This window comes from Artemia franciscana, chromosome 3 (genome assembly GCF_032884065.1).
Source record: "Artemia franciscana chromosome 3, ASM3288406v1, whole genome shotgun sequence".
Lineage (NCBI taxonomy): Eukaryota > Metazoa > Arthropoda > Branchiopoda > Anostraca > Artemiidae > Artemia > Artemia franciscana.
Window position 1 is genome coordinate 35,456,561 of NC_088865.1, and position 25,735 is coordinate 35,482,295.

Here is a 25,735-nt window from a genome sequence, read left to right on the forward strand (position 1 = left end):
TTTTATTCCCGAGTTTGATCCTGTGCTCGTTAATTTTTTTTTCCTTCCTTTGCTCCTTGCCTCATGTGTAGCTTCATTCTTGTCCTCCTATGTTTTTTCATGTTTTGTTCCTGTGTCTGTTCCGTGAACACACGTGCATTTGCGGTTTTGAATTTTTTTAAATCTATTTGTGCTATATCATCTTTTATATTTATAGTGGTAATCCAACTCTTAAAAAGGAAACTAAAACCTTGAATTTCCAACCGAATGAGTCCTCTCTTGAGCTTCTGCGTGAAAGTTTCTTCTATACGAAATGACCAAGATGAGAAAAAAATACATAAAGGTTGCATCGCTCTTTACCAAGTGCCCCCAACCAGGCAATTCTTGAATTGGCCATATTCTCGGTGTAAACTGAAAATGCTTCGAAGTGCACCTACTTAAATGCTCTTAGAAAAGAACAATGAGGCTTTCATAAGCTCACTTTTTCTTCTGACTTTTTTGTATAGAGGGTTTGGCCGTAGAAAGTTCGGAAAGGGCTCATTCGTTTGGAAATTGGAAGTTCTTGTGCCCTCTTTAAGGTCAAAAGTGATACAATTAAAATAAAATACGATGCTTACTTTTTTCCAAACTACTTTGTACAGAGGGTTTGGTTGTAGAAAGTTCGGAATGGGCTCATTGGAAGTCGGAAGCTCTTGTGTCCTCTTTAAGGTCAAAAGTGATACAATTAAAATAAAATACGATTTTTCACTACGAAAACAAAACAATGTTTGGCAAAATGCCTGGGAAATTCTTAAGAGATCTCATAATTTTCAATTGATGTTCCTTTAATAAGCTATGAGTCAAGATTGTCGTTTTGCGTCCCAAAATAGTAGAAAACGTTGCTTTGCTGTGTTCAAATGTCTTTTGCTACTTAAAAAGATCAGTAAAAATTTAAATTTCCTTCTCAAAAGAGACTTCTGGTATTCAATACTAATATGTTCGATCAATTCATCGCTACAAAAAAAAAAAAAAAAAACATGTGTTCGTGATTGTCGTTCTCGAAAAAATTCAAAATTTCTCATTTTTGTTTATAGAGACTTGGAACATCTACAATAGAGTTAGCTGGTATACTGAGTTTGATGGTTCAAGTTGCACCAAAATCACTCGCCTTTTTTTTGTTTGTTGGCTTTTTTCTCCTTTTTGAAAATAGAGCAAATTGTTGGAGGCTCGTAAATATTGCTGGGTAACTTTAAATTTAATGAATGTTACAATTTAGGAATCACCGTATTAATTAAATTATTTTTATGCTTGCATTGCTAAGAAAACTTCTTCTTTTTTTAGAGTTATGGTTGCTGTTAGCATGAGTCTCCTTCCTTAGACTTTGTTACCCTGAACGGTTTAATATATAAAAAAACAAGCTAATACCCAATATCTCCATTTCAATGTCAATAAAAACAATTTACTGATAAAACTTGCCTCTTCCCCCTACCCCCTCCCTCGCTTCTCTACCTTTTATGCCGTAAGTAAATTATTGTGATTTTTCTGCAGCAGAGAAAACAGTTTTTTCTTGCAATGAATGGGGAGCTGTCCCCCCGCAGAACCTATTTAGAGGCTATTTAAAAAAGAAAAACGATTAAAGATTGGTTTCTGTGTCATCCCAACTCACTCGGGCCGCTTTTCTGCATTTATCAGAAGGCTCTTGTAATTTTAAAACATTTAGGTGTAAACACGGACTTTTTCAGCTATCAGGTACCCCTCCCCCTAAATAGTGTCTCTGCCCATCTCCAAATTAGCTAATGCTAAATTATACAACACCATACACAATTTTATCATACATCAGATGAATCAACTTGGCTAAACGAAGTTTTGAAATAAATATCTATATTAACTGTTCAGTTTCCATGGACTAAATTACTCTTTAGGAGTGAATGAGCCACCACGCGGTATTACTGCCTCTGAAGCGCGAAAGCTTAATAAGCCTATGGTTTTTCGATAATTTCAAATCGGTTGGCTATATCAGAATTTTCAACCAATAGCAATTTTGCGGCAAAATTATAGCTTCGTACCATAAAAAGGCAGAAAACGTCACTTAAATACAACATAAATTTTGTTGATTTAGTAATGACACTAGAACTTTGAATTTTCTCTCAAAGGAGCCTTCTCTTGATTTTCTAGGACTATTAGCTCGACACAATACCTCCTGGGGAAAAACTAAAAACAAAAAAATAAACACCGTATCCATTTTATTCCATTAAAATTTCGTTTTTCATTTATATTCCATTTTAAAAGAAAAGAAAATGCAAAATTCCATGTTTTTTTTAGATAGGAACTTAAAATATGGTTCTCTGAAATATAAAAATGAAGAAGTAATTTTCATCAAGTTCACCTGCCTTTTGGATTTTTTCCCTTTTTTAAAAACTAGCCAATTTTTCTCACCCGTGTAGCCCTGGATGGGTAATTTTAAACCTGATGGGTTTTACATATTTGGAGTCACAATAAAAGCACAATTTATTTCATGTATATATTTTTGTCAGAACTCCCTTTTTTCCCCTGAACAATAAAACGTCAGCAAGAACTTGTGTTAACAACCTCACAAATAAATCGAACTGAAAACTAGCGTAAAATAAGTACTTAAAATCCATTTCTTGATAATCGGGTTTATTAAAAGCAAAAGAAAACTTGCATAGAAAACAATACAAGAATCTAACGTACAGGTTGATAATTTCCAAAATTGAAAGACCCTAGAGTGAAATTGTAACAATAAAGTTGTGCTTTTTAAATGATATGCGTAAATATGATACAAACGTGTTCTTGTGCGAAATCTTACTTTTGAAAAATGTGAAATTACAACCATAATGAAGTATTTTGGGTATTTCCTCACAGTGCATAAAAGAGAATTTCTATATTGATAGACATTTTTAACCATAAGCATTAAAGGATGTCTCTATGATATTTTTTTTTCTAAGAATCGATGAATAATTTGAAATCCATAATTACAAAGAAGATTCAGTCATTCAACAATGACTGCACCTACGAATCATGTCAAAAACACATTAGCTAAACTATCATATAAACTTAAGTCGGTGTAAACTAGTTCATTGTATTTTGTTAGTCATAATTCAATTGTATATCTGTGCATTACAAGAAGTTTAAACTTAAAAAACAATAAATAGCTGTTACCAGAGCATAGCTCGGGTTGGAAGATGCTGGGACAATCTCTCCTCTGCATCTGAACCTATGATGTTGTTGCGATATAACATATAATTAATGAGATAAAAATATTAAAAGTTCGGTAAGAATTATTTCAGTAGTGTCTCTGAACAGAACCGTTTTAGATAAAATGGAAGAAAACTTATTAGTTTAGCCATATTCAGCTTAATTTTTATTATTACTATTGACATTTATTATGACTTAATCAATGACATTTTGTGCTTTTATTACTTAATTTAGGTTTCTTAAATTGAAGTTTGTTCTGGTTTATGCAGTAAAAATTGGGATTCTGTTAAATTGATCCAAAATATGATGCTATTGGTATGTGTTGCAAGTTTATTGAACTTCATTTAATGTAAGTTATTATTGTATTGTATCAGATTAACGACGCTTCTTGACTACTAAGGTCCCTGCGTCGGCCCTGCAGTGCATTCCTGCAGTATGATTCGATCTCTGGGTCCCGTATTACCAAGCTAAGGTCAAACCCACTGCGCCACCACAGGACATGTAATTTATTATTTATACACAAGTATTTTTTTTAAAAGAATCCGGCTAGAATAATTGGGACATTTTCAAGAAATTCAAAATTTCTATACACAAAAATAATTCTATACACAAGGAAGTGTTATATAAAAAAGAATTGCCAAGTAGATACAAAATAGACACAAAATATCAATGTTATTAAAATTTTATTTCTAATGTATTTACTTTTACATACAACATTAGTCTCCGTCAGATATGAAAAATAAAAAAAGAATAAAAAAAAGGTGGACATTGCCGCTGTTCCAATTCAATATGGGCTACCTAAAAAAAAAAAAAAAAAAATGTCACATTAAGAGTTTACCTCTTTAAGCTAGATAAGTCCTGTCAATTAGTTCAATATGTTTCCACAGTCTTATTTGCTTCAAAAACATCTAGAACTTTGAATTTTTCCTAAACGTATTGTATTAACTTTTTGCTTTTAGAGCTACGTGAGACTTATAGAAATTTGGCTTAGAGATATTTTGGCTGCGTCTTGAAGCTCTGAAAAAAATCTTCTTTGTGCAAACCATTCTTCACTAAAATAAATAAATAAAATAGTTTTTCTTTTCCTTGCAAAATTTTTGTTGTGTAAACACATTTTTAACTAACTGATGGGTTTTTATGAGAACTTTTTAGTTTAGCTGAGAACTTGTTAGCAGTTTACCTCTTGTTAAGAATTGTTATTTTTCTTAGATTTTTCAATCTATATGTGACATAATGTCACATATTATTTTACATGTTACATGCTATATATGTCACATATTACAATGTGTTACATATTATTTTATGTGACATAACGTATTTTTAACTAACTGATTGGTCCTTGTGATATTTTTTTTAGCACTGCTAATTAGCAGGTTACCTCTTGTCAAGAAATTTAATTTTTCTAAGAGATTTCAGCCTATATGTTACATAATGTTACAATATGTTACATAGCGTGATATATATTACATATGTTACATGCTACATATGTTACTTATTACAATGTGTTACATATTATGTTATGTAACAAATCACATTTTTAACTAATTGATTGGTTCTTATGAAAATTCCTTATCACTTCTAGTTAGCAGTTTACCATTTGCCTAAGAATGTAATTTTTCTAAGAGATTTCAACCTGTATGCTACACAGTGTTACAATATGATACATAAGTGACACATTACGTATGTTATATGTTACATATTACATATGCTGTATGTTACATATCACAACATATTACATACTATGCAACATAATGTATTTTTAACTAACTGCTTGGCTCCTATACGAATTTTTTAGCAATTCTAGTTAGCAGTTTACCTCTTGCCGAGGAACGTAATTTTTCTAAGAAATTTTGACCTATACTTTTCATTTTGGCAGTGGGAAGTACTTGATACACTGACCCTTGCAGAAGTTTTCTGAAAGATAGAACTAGCTTGTAAAAATACTTGAGGGCTGGGCTAATGCTAAGGAAAACCTGTCTGACTATGGAAGTATACTGATTGCGCCAATCATATATATTTTTAGTCTTGCTATTGATGACAGGGTATTTTCTATTCGGCTCCCTTCCCCTCCCCAGTGCCATCTACTCGGAATATTTCCTTTACGAAAAGCTTTTTTAATAGAAAACATTTTTTTTCCAAATCACGGGGTCTTCTTCCCCAAGGCAATGCCGCTCCCCTTCCCCCTTTTGGGTACCAATAATGTAATTTGGGGCGAGTTTTAGTCAAAATAGGGTTTGAGTTTTTAAATTTATATGCTCTGTTGTTCAAAATCATGTGTACACATCGACTTTTAATAATTTTTAAAAGAGAGCGAAACCTGATGGGGAAAATTTTCTTGCCTTTTTTCTTCTAGAATTTAAAAGTTTACAAATTTAGCTGTATAACTGGGCTTTGTTTTGGAGCAAATGAGAAACGATGTTTTTCTCGCCCTTCATACGTTTTTTAAGTATGTGTGCATCAAAAAGTGCACTTATTGCATAAACAAAAAAAGAAAAAGATTCAGAGGTAGAATTTCTGTTTTTCGAAGAAGTGTTAGATATACAGATTTGTTTAAGTTCTATAATATGTTAGAGCTAGTCCCTTAATAGTATTTAAATAGATTTGATTCTTCAACTTATTTAAAAAACTAAGAAGTGTAAACACTTATTACAACAATTAACACGTGTTTCTGAACTATGTATTTGGAATGGTATTAAAAATACTTATTGAAAAAAGGAGGCTTACACTTTTGTTTTGTTGAGTAGTGGATATAGAAGAGTTATGAGAAAGATAAAAGAAAAGATATCAACTAATTAGTCGCCAATTTCTAGCATGTGACCTAGCTTTGCAAAGTTCATTCTTATTTCCATTTTCTTAAAACTTCATTTGTTCTGAGAAATTGAGAAAAGATCAAACAAAAAGTTGAATAATGTTTGAGGCCAGCTAAAGTAAAAAAAAAAAAAAGTTCAAAGCACTTTTAAGACGTAGGAATTCCGGTTCCTTGATAAAGGAAAACATTTCTGGAAGAAATTTACCCGTGTTTCTTGTTTTTGTATATCTCATTTTACAGAATAAAAATAGAAAGAAGACATGCAAGAAAGAAATCTCCTTTTTTTACTTGAGAATCAAGGAACTTTTTGAAGGATATAACATATTCTATAGTACACTATTTAACCAATTAACTTAATATGCCTTCATGGACAAATTTGTACCTAAAATTGGTGGGCATATCTGTATCTAGCCAAAATATCGAAGGACATATCTAGAGTATTTTTCTAAGTGAAGGCTGGAAATGACTTGAGGGTCTTGCTGAGAAATGACTTGAATGACCCATTGAAAATGTGTTAAATGAGTAATTATTAAGAAACAGTAGGAAAGGTCAGCATTAAAACGGATATAATGTACCTCAATATGAAATACTACGTAACATAGTTATTATGCACTATATACGATACTTTCATGGAATAAAAAAATAAAGTGACATTTTTAGCTGAATATACGGTTCTTATAATGTGTTTAATATTGGGAAAAAAGAAATTTCCCCGTTGAAAACTTATTGAAGTTAATTTTCTCTCTCTCAAAATTAATAAAACGAAAATCAATAAGCCTCATTGGTTTTGGGCAAGAAAATATCTCACTAGCATATTATATATTCTCAGTAAAATCAGGCCTTCGATACCCGAGTTTGTGCTGCTTTTGTTCTAAGATCGTTGCTAATGTCAGGAACTTAAGGCACCTAAATTTGAAATTTCATCTTCCTAAACCCGGCACCCTTTGAAAATCGATAAATGAAATTTGATATCTAGCAAAAATACATTTTCAATTTTTATGACTACACTAACAAAAGTTCACCCCCTATTTTCTAAATACCTTCAATACCTCTCCAGAGGTGCCAACAGAGGTATCACCACGTAATCATTATTACATTACTGATGTCCCTAACGAAATCTCCATCAGCATCCCGGTTTCTAAATACCTTTAAGTTTTTGTTTTTTTTATATCGAGACTAGTAAGCTGCTGCCCCTGCTCTAGATCCAGAGAGGCTCAACACGGGTACTAAAAACTAAGCTGTGTTCTAACGTCAGAAATATTACAGACTTAAAATTCAGGATTTAAAAGTTATGTGCTTGTAATCTCATGTTCTCTAAAAATACCTTCAACTAAGAGATAGTATATACTTTTATTGCTTTTATCTAACGAACTCTGTGACCAATTACTACATACCTTAACTGCCCTGTAACAATTCTTGGTGGCAAAAAGTAGCTTTTATTGCTATTTTCCATTCCCTTAATTCAAAATTATAGTATTAAATGCAAAAAATATAGAGTCGACTAGAAAAAGTACAGTAAAAGGTGTAAAATATACAAGACAGAACAACTAGCATGTTAGATATCACTTAAGTTTCGGGATTGATAATTTGTTGACATTATAATAGGAATATTATGGTTAGGTTAACAATTGAACAAGTGTCCATCATAAAATTTCAAGAGACACGCCATCGGTTAATAGGGACTATCTATTCCTTGTTGAGTATTTTGCTCTCTTCCGAATTTCATCAGGCCTGTGTAGAGACTCCTCTTCATCAGATTGGTGTTGATCGCCTGCTAGCTTGAGCACAAGCAAAGTCAATTGATCAATTTTGCGGTCTAGATTCGCAAGCTAGAAATAAAATAAAAACAATCAGTGGACTAAAAGCCTACATACCTTCCTGTAGAAACATTAAATTTACATTACTTTGCCACCGCGTTTAAGCTCATTAGTATGCTATTTTTATATATACCCTAATCAGTGATATTATAAAGTAATCGGTGACTGGAATCGATTTAAAATTTTATACTTAGCCTGGTCAGTGATATTTTAAACTAGCCGGTAACCGGAATCGACATAAAATTCATGTTGGAATCCGAGATAGAAATCAACCCCATCTAATGCTACTTAACAGAATCATAAAGCCATCAGTACTTTCTGACTTTACTCTGTACTTTTATAATGTACAGCTTTAGGTAGTATTATTAAAGGTATTTTACTTTTTCTCGGGTGTTTTTCTTTCTCTAAAAACAAAATTCATAAGCTTAATTGATTTTTTACAAATTATTGTACCTTTAACTATCTCAACTCTTTGTAAGTGTTCTGAACATAAATGATTAACAAAAAAATGTATCACTTTCATAATACTCTGTGTTATCAAATCGACTGTTCACTTATTTAATCACCAACTGTTTAATCTATAATAAGTCTTGTAAAATTAATTATATATTTAGATAAAGCATAATCTGTTGTGTGATGAAGCAGCTCATTTTTAGTCATTAAAAGAAAAAATTAAAACTTATGGAAGTAAGCTTGTTCCATCGAAAAAGAGACATGGCTTAACCCTTCATTAGAAAAATCACAGATAGGGTAAGTAAGTTTGACCTCAGCCCCATACATTATCCTTTTCTAATAACTTTTACCAAACCTTGTCTGACATTATATAGACTGATGTCTGCTTGGTTGAAATTTGCATTCCAGCTGAACTGAGATAAATAGTCAATTTTAAACAATGTATACAAAAACCTCAATCACACTTGACAGCTTCCGAGCCAATCTTCAATTTGATCCCAGATGCTTCCTAAGGGAGCCTCGAGAGAAAATGAGAAAAGAATAGGCCCTTGCAAAGAGGATTTTACGGATCAGTCAGCTCTAGCGTCAGAGATAGCATTGAAAGAGTCATTTTAAGAAGAAGTTTTTTTTTCGTCGGAGTCTTTCATCCTGTATAGTTTCGTTAGTTAAAACCAACATAGAAGAAGGCTTTCAGTTTGTTTTTTGCCGCTGAGTAATCAGTTTGACCCATGATAAGAAGTCCAGCTAGTACAAAACAAAACTAGCAGGCTGAATAAATGTAGAGAAGCACTAATAGGTGACGTAGATCAAAGGTTCAAATTTGTTTGCCATAAAAAAATTACAAAGCTTTTATTCCAAATATTTATAAACTGAAGAAACAAACTTGAATAAATAAGTTATGCACTGAAAAAGAAGCATTGGAAACTATTTAAGCTAGAAACTTGGAATTTTACGAAACAATCTTAGAACCTTCAGAATGGGTGTAAATATGAAAGTAAAAGGAAACTTTTCTGAAAAAGAAAATTTATGAAAACTCGACTTGGAGATGACGTCACAATCATATGCTTCAACTGAATTATATAGAACAGTGCGAAAAAGGAGGTGTTCATGTGCATATTTTGCAAGGACGAAGTTCCGAGCTACAGCCATAGCAAGTAGACGGAGACGATAAATAGCCCACAAAGCGGTCTTTTGGCTATGCAAGATAGCTTTACGGCTAGTATTGTGCATGGTGACGTTATATATTTAAAATTAAATAAAAAAACAAGTTTTTTTTTAAATGAAAGTAAGGAGCAACACTGAAACTTAAAACGAACAGAAATTACTCCGTATATGATAGGGGCTTTTCCTCCTCCACGTCCCACTCTTTACGCTAAAGTTTGGCTCTTTCTCTTAACTCCACTTTTTAAAACAGTAAGAAACTTTAGCGTAAAGAGCGGGGCGTGGAGGATGAAAAACCCCTCTCATATACGGAGTAATTTCTGTTCGTTTTAAGTTTTAATTTTGCTCCTTACTTTCATTTAAAAAACTTTTTTTTTATTTAATTTCTGGACATTTTTGAGTTATTGCATGTTTTGATCTTGGCTCTCCGCACATAAATAATTAAAACGAAATTTGCATATTAATTAATTGCAATTAATTGGAAGATTTTGAGAAAAAAGGAGCGAGGAAGGAGGCCTAGTTGCCCTCCAATTTTTTGATTACTTAAAAAGGCAACTAGAACTTTTAATTTTTTACGAATGTTTTCATTGGTAAAAAATATACGTAACTTACGAATTAACTGACATAACGAACTTCTATATTCGTATGTTTTTATTGCGTATATGAGGCTGTTCAACCCTCGTCGATACCTCTCTCTTTACATTAAAGCTTAAATTTTTTCCCAATTCCTTAAGAATGACCTCTGAATCAAAAAGGCCGTAGAATAAATAGTTGAAATTACTAAAAATACTTAAGCGTAAAGAGTGAGGTATTATGAGGGGTTAAACCCCTCATAGGCGTAATAGTTACTTTCAGTAGAAAAAACTTTTCATATTTATTTTTTCATTGTTTTTTTTCCAATAATACTAGAAAATCCTGCGCCCCCTTCATTGAAATTCTCCTCCCCCATGAGAAGTTCCTCCATGGAAATATCCTCCCACGTACCCCTCCCCTTCAACTCTCCCCCCGAAACAAAAAAATTCCCCCTGAAAACGTCTGTACACTTCCCAGTAACCATTACTATATGTAAACACAGGTCAAAGTTTATAACTTGCAGCCACTCCCATGGGGACTGCGAGGGAGTAAGTCGTCCCTGAAGACATAGTTAATAGGTTTTTCGACTATGGTGAATAAAATGGCTATATCAGAATTTTGATCCGGTGACTTTTGGGAAAAATGAGCGTGGGAGGCTAGGTGCCCTCCAACTTTTTGGTCACTTAAAAAGGGCACTAGAACTTTTAATTTCCGTTAGAATGAGCCCTCTCACAACATTCTAGAACCACTCAGTCGATACGATCACCCCTGGGGAAAAAAACAAACAAAAAAACAAATAAATAGGCACCCGTGATCTGTCTTCTGGCAAAAAAGGCGAAATTCCACATTTTTGTAGATAGGAGCTTGAAACTTCTACAATAAGGTTCTCTGATACGCTGAATCTGATGGTGTGAATCTTATGGGGTTTTATTTTCTAAAATGAGGCAATTTTCTCAGGCTCGTTACTTTTGATGGGTAAGACTGATCTTGATGAAACTTATATATTTGAAATCAGAATTAAAATACGATTCTTTTAATGTAACTATTGGTATCAAAGTTCCATTTTTTAGAGGTTCGGTTACTATTGAGCCGGGTCGCTCCTTACTACAGTTCATTATCACGAACTGTTTGATAACAAAGAGTGACTAATAAGTGGCGTTAGAAATCAGGGAATTACTGCTATGATTCTATTAAATGACTAAGGCTCATTCTCACTGTAAGTATGAAGGGCAAGTTTTTTTTCGTAATTGGTTAGTAAGTGCCTTATGTACGTTTTCTGGTCCACATTTGGTGGTGATAAGCTTGCAGAATGACCGTGAGGAGCAACTTGCTAGGTATCTCAGGCTGATTTCTTATAGCCAGTCAGTCTTGTGTCTTAATTGGTAAGTAAGTACTCTTTGAAGGGAGGAAGAAGGTGGTGATGAAAGCTAGATACTAAAACTTTTAGTTCCAAACTGGTTAGTAAGCTATTTAGTATTCTTCATGAGGAAGAGTGATGAAGTGAACCAAACCTTTCTTGTATTTTGCAAAAGCTGGGCTTAAAATGGTTTTCAGTTTTTTTTCTCTTTTCTTGGGCATACTTATAGCATTCTACAAGTTTTAATTAGACAGATATGGTAAATGGAATCAGCTTATCCCAGAGAAGGTTTGTCATAAGAATGCCGAAAAATTTTCTACGATTATAGGGGTAGATTAGGATCGCATTAAGTTTTTTACAATACAAGAGTTGGCAAAAATTATAACAAAAAATCACAAGCTTTATAATAATTATAACTAAAAGAGATTCAAATTGTAAATAGTCATCGGTCCAAACACCAAGAAGCTTTAAAGGGCTTAACATTGTGATTTTAAGAAAATCACGTTTTTTTGCTGATTTAGTTATAAAATTATCTTTTCTGTACACACTTGACTTCTTATTGATGACATTGCCGTGAAGGATTATGGCTCATGAAGGACCCGTTCAAAGTACTGGGAATTTTTACAAAATTGACATTATTACACTCAGAATAGGAATCAAAACAGGAATAGCGACAAAGGAACCTGGATCGACATAATTACCTTCACATGCAGAAGATAGTATACGACACGGAATATTTATCTTCGAAAGGTGAATATCTAGAACAAAATTGTATAGCAAAGTATTTACATTATTCCGATACTTATCTGTGAAAAAAAATGTTTTATCAAAGATGTATTTCTCTTTTCCAAGATCAGTAAGGAAAATCGAAGGTGAGAATGATCACTGAGCAAAAAATCCTGCGCAAGAAGATACCTGTCGACTCGCTAGTTGACGTGAGCTGGTGCCCACAAAGTCTAAATTAGAGTGGACCCAGGATTATGGATATAAGTGACATCTATCTTCCTGAACAACAGACAAGCATTGTGGTAAAGAGCTCTTGAACATCTATGAGAATGATGATGTTGGTTTTAAAAGATCAGTGTTAAATCGCGAGAAATTATTGACTTTTTGCCAGAAGATCATACTTGGTGGGTAACCTTAAATAGCGATACGTAAGCCGTGGTAAATTTGTGAGACGAATTCTTGTCACCGTAATCCGTGGGCTTATACACTACATAAGCGCTTGTTGCTAAAATCAACTGCAACGAAAAAAAAGATTAATAACAAGAAGCTCGAATTGGTACTTTTTATGAACTGCTAACAAAATGCCAACAGAGGACCAACCTAAGGTAGATATGACCGAGTGAATAAGAAACTCAAGATCGGATAAAAATTTTAACCCCCTTGAATTATCAGAATTTGCAAGATGTTTAATAAAACAAACTATACGCAGATTATCTAACCTTTCTCTTGCTCGATTAGCATTCAGGGAACAAACGTTAGCCCAAACAAAAACTTTAGTTATTAGTACCTCACCTGAATCGGCGTATCACTTTGACCTCCTGATTGTAGTTCTTCTTAGCTCTCTGCACTAGGAGCTTGAGCTCGTACGGCTTAATACCACCGCAGTTTATGCACTTGATACTTAGCACAGAGCAAGAATTCTCGTGGCTGCTAATATATTCGCTGGCACATTTATTATACTCCTATTGGTTAGTGCAGCTACAAGCTAAATGATCAAAACCTTGGTGCTTGAAGGGTCTAGAAACTTGATAAGGCAGTATTCAATCTTTATATCGTACTTAAGGGCCGCTTCCAATTTCTCTTGCAAACCAAAGCTTAGCTGCGTAACCAATGAATGACCAAATCACCATGTATCAGCAACACTTTTGACTGTATTCACAATGTCCGATAAATTGAAATCCCTATCAATGGGTATTATTAAAATATCTATAGTGATTATATTTATAATCTTCAGGAACTCTTTTTTGCTAATCTAAAAAGAAAAAATATTGAATTGCTCGGTAACCACGACTGTGACGCTTGAAGCCAAAATTTCATCCTTCATGGTAATAACCAAGTGATTTCTACTACGTTCAATGTGCTGCACTCTATTAATTTGGGTTGTCCTTCGAAGAAATTTGCATCGCTTCAAGGGTGTGGTAGATTGTAGGTCAGCTGGTGAGTTAGATAATATAACTGAGTAGCCTACTGGCTTCGGCTGCACAGGAGCGGGTAAAAAAATTTGGCCTTGTATCACTTAGAGTCCTTGCATCACTGTATCACTCAGAAGCAATTTTTGCAACTAATTCTTGGTTGATCTTGCTCTGAGTTTGCTATTGAAAAGATTTCAATACTGGTTACTCGTAAGCTAACTGATCCAATGCAGCAAGTTAACACATATCCGAGAATCATAGTCCAGAAATATTTCCAAGTTTCATAGTCCAAAAATAAACATAGAAGAAAAATACAATTAGAAGTATCCAAAGCAAGAGGTGCTTGGGAGCGGGCTTATCCTCACCTGAAAATTCCCCCTTCCCTAGAAAATACCCCTCTTTGGAAAATATTCCCCCCTCCAGAAAATATCCTCGCGGCTGTTTGGTCTCCAGTCACTTTTGACTTATTAAAAAATGGACTAGAACTCCCAACTTTCAATTGAATGAGCATCCCTCTGAAATTTCTGCGACCATGAGGTTGAGCTGGAGACAAGGAAGGGGAAGTGACCTTTCTATACGGCATAAATTATGCTCAATTTGGGGTTTAATGGGTATTTTCATAATAAAAGCACAGATCAGACATATTCCCCGAAATCAAGAGAGATTAAATATCATTTTCACATTTTGATGTGTTTTCTAATGTACTTTGTACGACCCTCCCAAAAAAAGAGAGTTGGGATGTTCTGGTATTAGAATGCTCCCTTTGAGGCAACTCCAACCCTCCCTAACTATAAAACAATCACAGAAACTCATTGTAGATGTTTATAGCCCATATATGCAAATGCTTTGAGTTGTGAAACAGCAGAAAATTTACCTATAACAGTGAAATTTGTTTAGACTTTGGAAATATTTTGGCTAGTTAGGGCGGAGGGGGATATGCCTCAAAGGTGCATTTTAGTGCCAAAAAATTCCAACTTATATTGAGCCTTAAAATAAATACAAAATTAGTTCTAAGAAAGAGACAAGGGGAGGGTGGAGGTAGAAATTGATTTATAATCTCCAGGAATGTATTCAGGACTTTTGTTTAGGGGGATATTTTTTAGGGAGGGGTCACAAAACTTTAAAAATTGAATCAAAAATGTGAATTTGATATTTAATACCCCTCGATTTCTGTGGTAATGAAAGGGCTGTAGTAATGAACGACTAGAGCGTCTCTGCCACGTTTTGCGAATAAAGAAGGATATGTTGCCAGCGTTCTGAGTCCTACTGAGTCTGCTGAGTCCTACTGAGTCTTTTCTTAGTAGGGGGCCTCCCCCAGGCCACTCAAGGCGTCCCCAGGTGGCTGGTAGGGGAACGTCCTACAGATATGCAGGATACCTTCATAGAAGGCGTGGACCAAGGGGGAACCTAGTTCCTGGGGGTCCATAATTGAAACTGTGACACCTTCGCCTGGGGGCAGAAATACAGGCGAAGGAGGAGGAAGGCCCCTCTGATGTACACCATGCAGGGTCCACCGGCGTGTGGACATGTCCTGGCGGTTACACACTTTTCCCCAGCAACGGGAAAAATTGCTTGGGGCCGCAGACCAACGAACGGGAGGATCCCTTCCCTTCCTAGAGGAATAACTGTGAAGGGCATGGACAATGGCCTCTGCTAAGGGTAAAGAGGAGTGGCTTACTGCTACCCCGACAAATTAACCATGAAACTCCTTCTCTTAAACATAAATGATGAAAATGGTGAATAAGAAAGTAAGAACTCGTGCTACCGCGTCCGGGGTAACCGACGGTATGAGACCAAGAATTGCAAATTTCGAGAATGATAATGATGATAATGTTGATAATGATGGTAATGAAAAGGATTTTGTTACCATGTCCGTGGCAGCCGACGATCATTTATCCGATTTGACGACTCTCCAGTCCGAGAAGACTTCGTTTATCCTAACCCCAAAAACATGTCTCTCAATAGGAACGCTAAACGTACGCACATTAGCAAAACCAGGAAAAAGGGAACTAGTCCTTTAAACGAGATGAACCGTTACCGCTGGGAAATCGTTCGACTATCTGAGACTCACCTTCACTCCACAGGAATAGAGACAATAAACGACATCACGCTCATCACGTCTGGAAGAAGTAATGGAGTTCACCCCCAAAGTGTCGGTTTCCTACTCTCCAAGCGAGCCAAACAGTCTCTTCTTCCCGTCCATCCTGTCTCTGAACGTATTATCACCATTCGTCTGAAAGGATCCATTGACAACATGACCATAATCCAAGTTTACGTCCCAGACTCGTCCCGGAGTGACCAAGAAGCCGAAGAATTCTACAGCCAACTCCAACACACCGTTTACACGGCTCCCAAGAAAAATGTTTCGTTCGTGATTGTCAGACACTCAAATGATGGACTTGAAGACGTCATGGGCAAATTCGGGCATGGGCGGCAGAACCACAGGGGTGAAATGCTCATCGACTTTTGTCGGGATAACGAACTTATCATAACGAACACCATGTTCCGTCATAGAGAACGAAGGCAAGTTATTTGGAGATCCCCTGACGGCCGCACTGCAAACATGACTGATTACATAATTGTCGGCAAGCGATGGAAATCACCAGTACTAAGCACAGTCTCCATAGCCGGTAGCGACGTCGACTCGGACCACGTTTTAGTCATGCCTGAGCTCCGTTTGCGCATTTGGAAGCCCCAACAGCCTAAGAAAAACTTACCAAGATATCGTGTCCACCTGCTGAAAAACATAGAAACAAGGAACGGGTATAGAACAGCACTCTCAAACACTCTCTTGTCTAGAATCCAACCCATGGAAGCTCCAACAGCAGAAGAAATTGACCGATTGGTCGACGAAAGTTCATCAATCATCAGAGAAACTGCTAGTGAAATCCTGGGAATTCAGACCCATTCGGGAAAACCGTGGATCACCCCTGAAATTATTGATCTGTGTGTGCAGAAGTGCACCCAGCTAACAAGGTAGATCGACAAAGCAAGGACGAGTACAAGAGGCTGAAGCGCCTAGTAGAAAAGAAAATACGGCAAGCTCTACGACACTACGTCAACGACAAATGTCGTGAGTGTGAAGAAGCCTTTTCAAAAAGGTAATAGCCACTTCATGTACAAGGAAGTCCGTGAACTGTCAAAGAAAAAGTCCTCGGCCGCTCCTACACTGTTAGATAAACACGGGCTCCCAATCACGAACTCTGAGGGAAGGCGAGAACGGTGGAAGGATCACTTCAGTGAAAAACTGAACCCCACAATAACGCCCGACCCGAACATCTTACTGTCTTTCCCACTACCACAGTACCCAGTGGACCCAAGCCCTCCTTCACTAAGAGATGAAGTACTCTCAGCAATACAATCTCTAAAAATTAATAAAGCCCAAGGCCCGGATGTTATTCAGTCAGAACTATTAAAAGTAGACCCAGAAGAACTGGTCGATATCTATCACAAAGTCATAACAAGTGTCTGGGAAACGGGCTACTTCCCCAGATCTTGGGCGAAAGCCGCCATCGTCCCCCTTTTTAAAAAGGGGGAAAAGGGCGACTGTAACAACTACAGACCAATAAGTTTAACTAGCCAACTGGCGAAGATTCTTACAAAAATACTCCTTGACCGCCTGAAATCTCTGACAAACCATATCTTAGAGGAATGCCAAGCAGGCTTTCAAAAAGACCGCTCTATCGTAGACCAGATTTTCTACACTCGGCAAATGATGGAGAAGTATATCGAGTTTGCGAAAGAGCTGCTACTACCCTTCATTGATTTCAAGCAGGCTTTTGACTTGATTTGGCGAGAGGGATTATGGCACATCCTGCTACACTATGGAGTCCCTGAAAACATAGTAATCCTGATAAGAGACATGTATTTACATTTCGTCAGCCAAGTCCAAACAGAGGGGTTTCTGACATCGGAGGGTGTTCTTCAAGGTTGCCTCTTGTCACCCCACCTCTTTAACCTATTCCTCAACGCAGCGCTATCATTTGCCGAGACTGTTGACGGCGCAGAAATTGTAGGGAAGCTAATCGATAAATTGGTATACGCAGATGACATCGAGGAATTCAATAGTCCAGAGCGTGTACCCTAAGCTGACACCGACGAACTAGTGTCGGCAACCGAGGCCTTTGGGATGGTCGTTAACACAGCCAAAACTAAGGTTATGCGGGTGTCTAGAGACCCTGCTTCAAGAAACGTGCAGCTAACAATAAAAGAAGATCCAGTAGAAAATGTAGACTCCATCATCTACCTAGGGAGCCTCCTAACTTCTGATAACGACTGCTCGAAATCAATCAAACGAAAACTTGGCCTGGCAGGTAATAGCTTCAAGAACCTCTTGCCAATCTGAAAAAACAAGACTGTCAACTTCTCTGAAGGTGCGACTCTTCACCTCTCTCATAATCCCAATTACTTTATACTCAAGCGAAACTTGGTCAATAAAGGCTGATGATGAGTGAAGAATCTCTGCATTTGAAACTAAATGCCTTAGACGTATTGCAGGGCCTACCTACATTGACCGAGTCTCAAATGAAGACCTCCTAAAACTACTCCGTTGTCCCCAAACCATCATGGACTGGGTCAGAAGCCAACAACTCCGCTGGCTTGGCCACATCCAGCGAATGTCGGCCAACCGGCTTCCAAAAATCACATTTGAAGGACAGGCTCACAGCACGCACCTCGAGGCTGACCTCGCAAGAGATGGACCGACAACTTCCCGGCCCATATCGTCCCCCAGCTACTTCGTCTCGCGCCAGATAGATCGGACTACCGTCGCCATATTCATCATTTGCTCAGAAGAGAAGAAGCCCTAATACAGCCACAAAGGCCGGGCGGGACTTAAGTAAAATTGCCAGAGATTTTGCCTTTCGATCATCCATCCTAGGTAAAAAAAAACAGGCTTTTGCCAACTGGATGGGAAGAGGCATAGGAAACGATTTAAAGGTAACTAAAACTTTACGGGAGGGGTTAAATTAAAAGTGAAGCTTTGAATTAATTGGAATGTAGAAAAAGCGTGCATAGCTATCTCTGATGCTGACTGGTTGGTCCTTTAATGATTTCTTGTTAGTAGTAGCAGTTGAAGTTGCAACTTTTGTTCATCATTTCTTACACAGTGAATGATGGATTTTGTGATGGTACCCACTTTTACCTGTCCGCTCTAGGAGACTCTTGGTAACCTGACAGCCTGTTACAGGCCCACTGGTTAGAATAAAACTTGTCATGCGAAGACTTCTTGTTATGGATCAACCTGAAGTGCTGGTGCAGGTAGCTGTATGTATGGGAAGCTTACAAAATGTAGCGTTGGGATGATTATATTTTTCGTGGTAATGATGACGATTAAAAAGGACCAGTGATAATTGGGAGAGAATCAGAGGTAGATTCTGCAGCAAAAGACAAAATTTGCGGGGAATGGCTTTTTATACATCGAATCCTTAATATCTCATCGGGTAGGGAACCCACACGAGTCAGTCTTAGTGGTGAGCATGTCCCGCGTGTGCGCCCACGTATGTATGTGTGTCCCGGTTTCTCCATTCTTCTATCACTTCAATTTACAATCGGTTTTGATTTGTTGCATAAGATTATAAGATAAGGAAATACTTCATTGATAAATGACAATGACTATTATAATCTTAAAAAAATAATCAAATTCGCATTTCAATTTGAAAATGTTAAAATAAAAGTAAATCATAATCACAACACGAGCTAAAAATCAGTAAAGAAAAAATTGATAAAAAGAAGAAGTTTTGGGTAAAGAAAGAAAAATAAAGGGCATAAATCAGATTTGAAATTCAAACAAAAAAAGCCCTCTTTAGTTCAGGACAGATTGTGCCTATTTGGAGATGTTGTGCCTTTAACGAGCTGTGGCCGTGTCAGCGTATCTCCATGATAAACAGTCGAATGGCCAGTTGTCTGGCCTACTGAACACATAGCTTTTACAATCATTTTTGCTTTTATGAATGCTGTCTTGTAAACACATTTCACTCGAGCCTTACTTTTTCCTGTGACTGTTGTGGTAATACTGAAGTAGATGGTTTTTTTTCGCAATAACCCTTCTCAACCCAAAAATAAATATTTCGAGTTTAAAGACAGTTAATTGTGTCTTTAAAGGTCGCAGTTTAGATCTGATTTCCGCTTGTGGAATTTTTCATTTATAGAAGGAAGATTAATGAACGAAACTCGGGAACCTGAAAGCTAATAAATCAATACAATAAAATTCGTTTACTACGCATATTTTTTTGTAGTTTGTTACTTAACGATACAAGCAAAATGACCTACCTCTTGCTCAACTCGGTAGAGACGCACACCAATTGTCAGTGGCTTTACAACATTGTGCTGCCCTTTATCGATCGAAATTAGCCAGCTTCCTGGTTTACCCAATGTTTGATCTAGTCGTCTTTGCAACTCCTGGAAAAATAGCTTAATTTCAAGATGTAGCTCTGAATTCTTTGAGACAAGGGATGTCATTTTAGATCAAATTTAACAGAGAGGTTGGAGAAGCCAGGTTTTTTTATAAGGGACCAGGGCTGCATTAAAAATTCTATATCTCATATCTTCTATGGGAATGTTTTCCTTTCTGATAAATGTTTGAAAACTGAGACGATGCACATCACCCATGTATGGGAGGGGCAAATTGTTATCAAACATTATGTGAGTCGCTCTATTTCGAAAGAAAACCTGCCTAGATACATTTAATGAAAAATAAACTTATTAACGATTAACATAACGTATATTTTCCGCTAAAAGTAATACAGCTTCTTCCTCTTGAAGAAATTGATCTTAAACTTAGCTACTATCGAAATTAGCTACTAGCTACTACTGAGCACAGCTTAGATACCAATATACAGTTATGAAAACTCCTATCTTGCCCATGAGAAGCTTTTGGTACAGAGCTCTGAATTTGGAGCCTCCTCCAAGCCCATGCTCCGACGCGTGTATCGTGACACAGCACAATAGCCGGGAACCACAGCTTAGATACCAATATACAGTTATGAAAACTCCTATCTTGGCCATAAGAAGCTTTTGGTACAGACTGCCAGTTTGTTGTCTCCAGCCGCTAGCATCGCTACCGCGCACTGTGTCCCAAAAATAAATCGGGTTTTCATAACTATTGGTATCTAAGCTGTGCTACTGACCTACTAGCAACCAGTGATAATTAATATATGGGTTTGTTTTCTGCCTTGCGAAGAGTGATTTAACTTTATGGTACTTTTGGGGGAATTATTAGATGCACATATCTTAACTGGTATGAATATCAATTCATACCAGTTAACAACTGGTTAATTAACCAGTGATGACAAAGAATTAAATGTACACAGAGGGACTTTAACTAAAATTAAAGAAGTCATGCGAAAAAAAGTACTTATGACACAATTGCATTACATCTTTATGTACAGTGAAAAGGAAAGGCCCTCGGGGTCCAAAAATTTTATCATCCTTATAATGCAGTTCTCTGATAAAATTTTTCATTTTAAATTATTCATTTGAACAAGTTTAAGTCATTTCCCTTATGTGTTCTTATGTGTTTTGATAACCCATAAATGCTCATGGTCAGAATATCTGTAATATTCTTTTATTTAACTCAGATGGAAATGTTTTTAACTTAAATGTCTAATGTTTAAAAATTTAAACACTTCTATTTACCTTTATCCGAACCATCATGTTTAAGTGTCCTTGACTGTATTGTTCTATTACGTCCCTGACATCATACGGTTTTCTTGCTTGTTGGAATTTTCTTCTTGCCACCATGTACTTCAATTTTCTTATTGCTCTGATAGCGATTTTGTGAACGTTAGTCAACCTGTAAAATAATTCTCAATTTATTTTGCGTATAAAAATTGAGAGAGCATTAGGAAACGTTAATTTTTCAGACAGGCAACAAAAAAAAAAGAATCCTGAAATATATTCAAGAAACTCCATAAAATTTGTTCCATAAAATATGATTTATTGATCCATAATTTTATATTCCATAAAATATGATTTTCATGCTTTCAACAATATCATTTTGCCATGTTCTATATATAAATGATATCGATGATGTTTCACTATGGCTTCCGATATTTTAATCTTGGTTTGCAGACTTATCTTCTTAATCTTCCCAAAATATTTTTGATATAAAAAAATACCCTGAGCCTTGGCTATTCTACTTTTAACATCTTCACTGCTCCCACTGTCTTTACTAATAACACTAACAAGGTAAGTGAGGCTGTCCACCAGATCGATCTTTTTGTTACCCAATGTCACCTTTTCATCTTCACTTATTCCTAGCCTTAGCGATTTAGCTTTCTTAACATTAATTTCAAACCTATTCTAGCACCCTGAACTCGTAAAACCTCTAAAATATCATTTATTTTGCTCATACTTTTATCTGGGATGCTTATATCATCAGCATAATCTAAGTCCAAAAATTGCCTTTCCTGTGCTCCTTAATACAAAGTCCATCAAAATTATCCATATAAAGGGGGATAGAACACAACCCTGCTTTAACTCCAGATTTATTACAAAACCAGCTACTAACCACATTTTCTACCTCAACAGCAGCAGTGTTTTCTCGTACATGGCATTAGTCATTTTGATGTATTTGTCTGAAATACCATAAAAGCATAAGACCTTCGATAAAGCTCTTCTGTCGCCAGAAGTACAGGATCGAGATATTGAATCGCTTCAACCACCTTGGCTCACTTAATAGCAGCGAAGATCTATGGAAGAATTTTAAATCGCAGACCAGCGAAGCATCACAAATAGTGCTTGGCAAGAGGAGTTACCCAAAGAAATCGTGGATAACTAATAAAACACTGCAAGTTATAGAGCAAAGACGGAAGGCAAGACTTCTTGGGGACATGACCACATATCGAAGGTTCAATGGAGTGCGGAACAAACTCATTCACCGGGATAGAACCCAGTTTGTTGCAAGGAAAGCCGATGAAATTGAACTAGCTGCAAACAAGAAAGACATGAGCAGCCTATTCAAACATCTACGAGATCTCACTGAAAATAGAACTCCCACTTTGGGTCCCGTCCTGTCCAGGGATGAGACAATACTTTCTGATGAAGGTTCGTGTCTTGAGCGGTGGAAGGACCATTTTTGCTCGCTCCTTAACTATAATAGCCCGTCTGTGCCTCTTAATGATAGTCCCAGCCAACCTTGCAGTCAAAGACCTGAAATAGATGCTCCTCCAGATGAGCCTTTCAGCCCCTCAGAAATTGGACATGCAGTAAAAAGCCTCAAGAAAAATAAAGCTGCTGGTATCTGCGGCTTAAACTCAGAGCTGCTAAAATATGGAGATCCTTCAATGCTCCTATTTCTCCATACTCTGTTCTCTACAATCTGGCAAACGGATATAATTCCCGAGGATTGGCGGAATGGTGTCATCATCCCTTTATGGAGACGAAAGGCTCAAGAAGCGACTGCTCCAGCTAACGGGGAATAATCTTACTGTCAGTCCCTGGGAAACTGTTTTCAATGGTCCTCCTGGATCGATGTCGGAATATCATTCGAAAAATCCGGTGACCGAAGGAAGCTGGTTTTGTGTCGAACTGTTCAACCATCTAGCAGATTTTCACGATTCGACAAATAGTAGCGAGGACCCCAGAGTTCCGACAGAAATCGTTTATTGCCTTCGTCGACTTCCGTGCTGCATTTGACTCAGTCGATCGAAAATCTCTTTTGCGGATTCTAGATTTGACTGGCCTACCCGAGAAATATTGCAGACCTCTCAAGGCGCTGCACCATGGGACGGAGAACTGTGTGTAAGTAAATGGTCGGTGTAGCCCGTTCTTTCGAATAACGACAGGGGTGCTCGAAGGATGTACAGTGGCCCCAGAGCTCTTCAATGTCATCGTAGATTACATTATGACAAAAACCACTTCACTTCTCAGCTTTGGGCTCAAATTTGGAGATAGTGCCATCACATGATGTTGATTTTGCTAATGACTTGGCCATTCTAGCCGACTCCATGGAGCAACTGCTAGAAGCGCTCCGAATTCTACGAGAAGAGGCTGCCAAAGTAGGACTTAAGAAAAACTAAAATTATGGCCATAGACCCATCTTCTCCTACTGTTAACTCTCCAGTTAGCCTGGACAGCACAACTGGTATCGAGGTTGTTCAAGACTTCACTTACCTGGGCTCCATAATTTCTTCAAATGGCTCGCTTCGACTTGCTTTGTAGTCGTACTGCAGATCTTCAACACTCTAGTCGGCTTTGTGATGCTTTACAGAGCTGAGCCATGGCAAGCATCAGCTTCAACCCTTAAGAAAATTGACCTATTTCATCCGAAGAGCCTGAGGAGGATCGAAGGCCCTACGATGGTCCGACTTCGTCAGCAATGGGAAGCTTCTGCAGCTCACAAAGCAGTCTTGGTTTTAGACTCAAGCAGGCGAGTGAACCTTACCATGGCTCGGGCACCTGCTTTGATTGCCACCACATCTACCCGCAAAGACGATCTTCGACTTCGATCCTATCAAAGTCGGTTGGAAGCGACCTCACGGCTGACCGAAGAAACGCTGGTCCGATAGCCTGCCCGAGTTCTTGAAGATGGCAAACATCAGACAGGGCGAAGAGCAAATACTCGCCATGGATCGAAGTGGATGGAGGAGGCAGACGTCACTCTCTACGCCGAGCAGTGCCCGGCAGGAGACTTAAGTCAAATTAAGTCAAGTAAGCACTTTTCAATTATTAACCTCAGATTGAAAATCTTGTCAGCACCTCCTCTACCATTTCTGAAACCGATAGACAATATTATTTCGAAGTCCCAGCTTGGCGTGTTTCAAATAAGTATCTTAAATCCATAAGTCATCCTGGGAAAAGGGAATTAGCAAAGATATACAACGAGCTTCACAGATGGGTCTGAGTAAAGTTTGGTGTGAAACACGGTTGCGTCCTTATCCCTTTCATTAAGAATTTTTGTTACTGATTTTGTTTGCATGAAACCCGACAGGAGGTTAGTAACGCATGATTAAGGAGAGAAAGAAAGATCTTAACCGAGGTAAATTACGAATACGGTTGCAGATTTTTAAGAAAAATTATCATGGATTGCAGCCGTATTTATGATATTCTTGAAGAACAAGTTGCAACACATGTACTCTTAAGGTAAATTATGTAAAAAAAAAGTTTTTCTGATGGAAACAGAAAAAGAAGTTGAAACTCAAAATAAGCAAAAAATAATGATTTACAATTTATGCTACATATACCTGATAAAGTATTTCAAATAAATTGGCTCGTGATATTTGCCTGTATTAGTAAAATACTGAAAAAGTAACGATTTACTCAAAGCACAAAACTGATGAAGCAGAACACGATTTGGAGCAGAAAAATCCCTAAGTAGCCTGCAATAAATAAAATAATAGTTTATTAAGCTCTCAATAGACTTTTACCGGCCATGAATTTAATTCAGTTTACTAGGCAGTTTTAATTATCTATAAAACTCAAGAAGCTTTGTTTTCGCTGAAGTTGTAGTTTTTTCTAGAATCCTACAAATACAGGAGGTGCAAGGAAATTTCAGCAGCCAATTTATTTGGAACAGTTTTTCGTATATATGTTGCATAAACTGCCGAGTAGTAAGATCGTCTTAAGTTTCAAGTTCGCTCTTTGATTTTTCAGAAAAACTTCGCTTTCTTTAAAATAATTTTTCTTCTTTCTTATGTTTTAAATGTATAAACAACAAACTTTCTCCAACTTAGGCAAAGAAACTATTGAAGTCAAGATGAGTCTTTTGGTATAACGGAACATTAAGTTTACGTTTTACTTCATATATTTTTTTACTTTACCTTCAGAAATTTGTAATTTTGTCAAGCAAAGAGTTCAAGGGTTATACTATTCTTGGTATCTTGGAAGAACTGAAAAAAATACTGAGATAATGTCCTATATGAAACATTTGCACATTTTAGTAAACTGAAAAAGATGTTATAATAATTGGACTTGTTTAGTTAATGTTATTTATGGGCATTCGATTTATTATTTTAGCATTTTTTGTGCCACTAAGCTGCAAAGAATTTTGACTTTTCTTTAAAAAATATACTTTCATAATTTTTGCGGCTTTGACTTGAAATGAAAATTTTATCATTGGAATTACTATGATCGAAGAAGCTAGACAGCATAACTACAGTCTCCTGTCTTGAACAACAAAGAAAATTGCTTTTTTGCATGGGAAGCACGGAAGTGAATTCTTTTCCTTTATTTCTCTTCACTGCTGGTAGGAGACTGGAAATTGAACACCTATTCGAAAACCATGATAAGTGTCCACCCTTGACATCCATGTAAG

General features: G+C 36.8%; 1 protein-coding gene across 1 annotated transcript in view; it reads right to left on the bottom strand.

Annotated features, from left to right (window-relative positions):
- Nucleotides 1-2,307: 2,307 nt before the first annotated feature.
- The window catches only part of LOC136025221 (potassium voltage-gated channel subfamily KQT member 1-like), a 166,373-nt gene continuing 142,945 nt past the window's right edge, over nucleotides 2,308-25,735 (bottom strand). The window contains exons 10-12 of the mRNA XM_065701042.1: nucleotides 21,118-21,274; nucleotides 19,753-19,881; nucleotides 2,308-7,812 (exon numbers count right to left, since the gene is read on the bottom strand). Of these exons, the coding sequence (XP_065557114.1) occupies nucleotides 7,666-7,812; nucleotides 19,753-19,881; nucleotides 21,118-21,274 (433 nt within the window). The 3' untranslated portion in view covers nucleotides 2,308-7,665. The remainder of the gene's footprint in view (nucleotides 7,813-19,752; nucleotides 19,882-21,117; nucleotides 21,275-25,735) is intronic.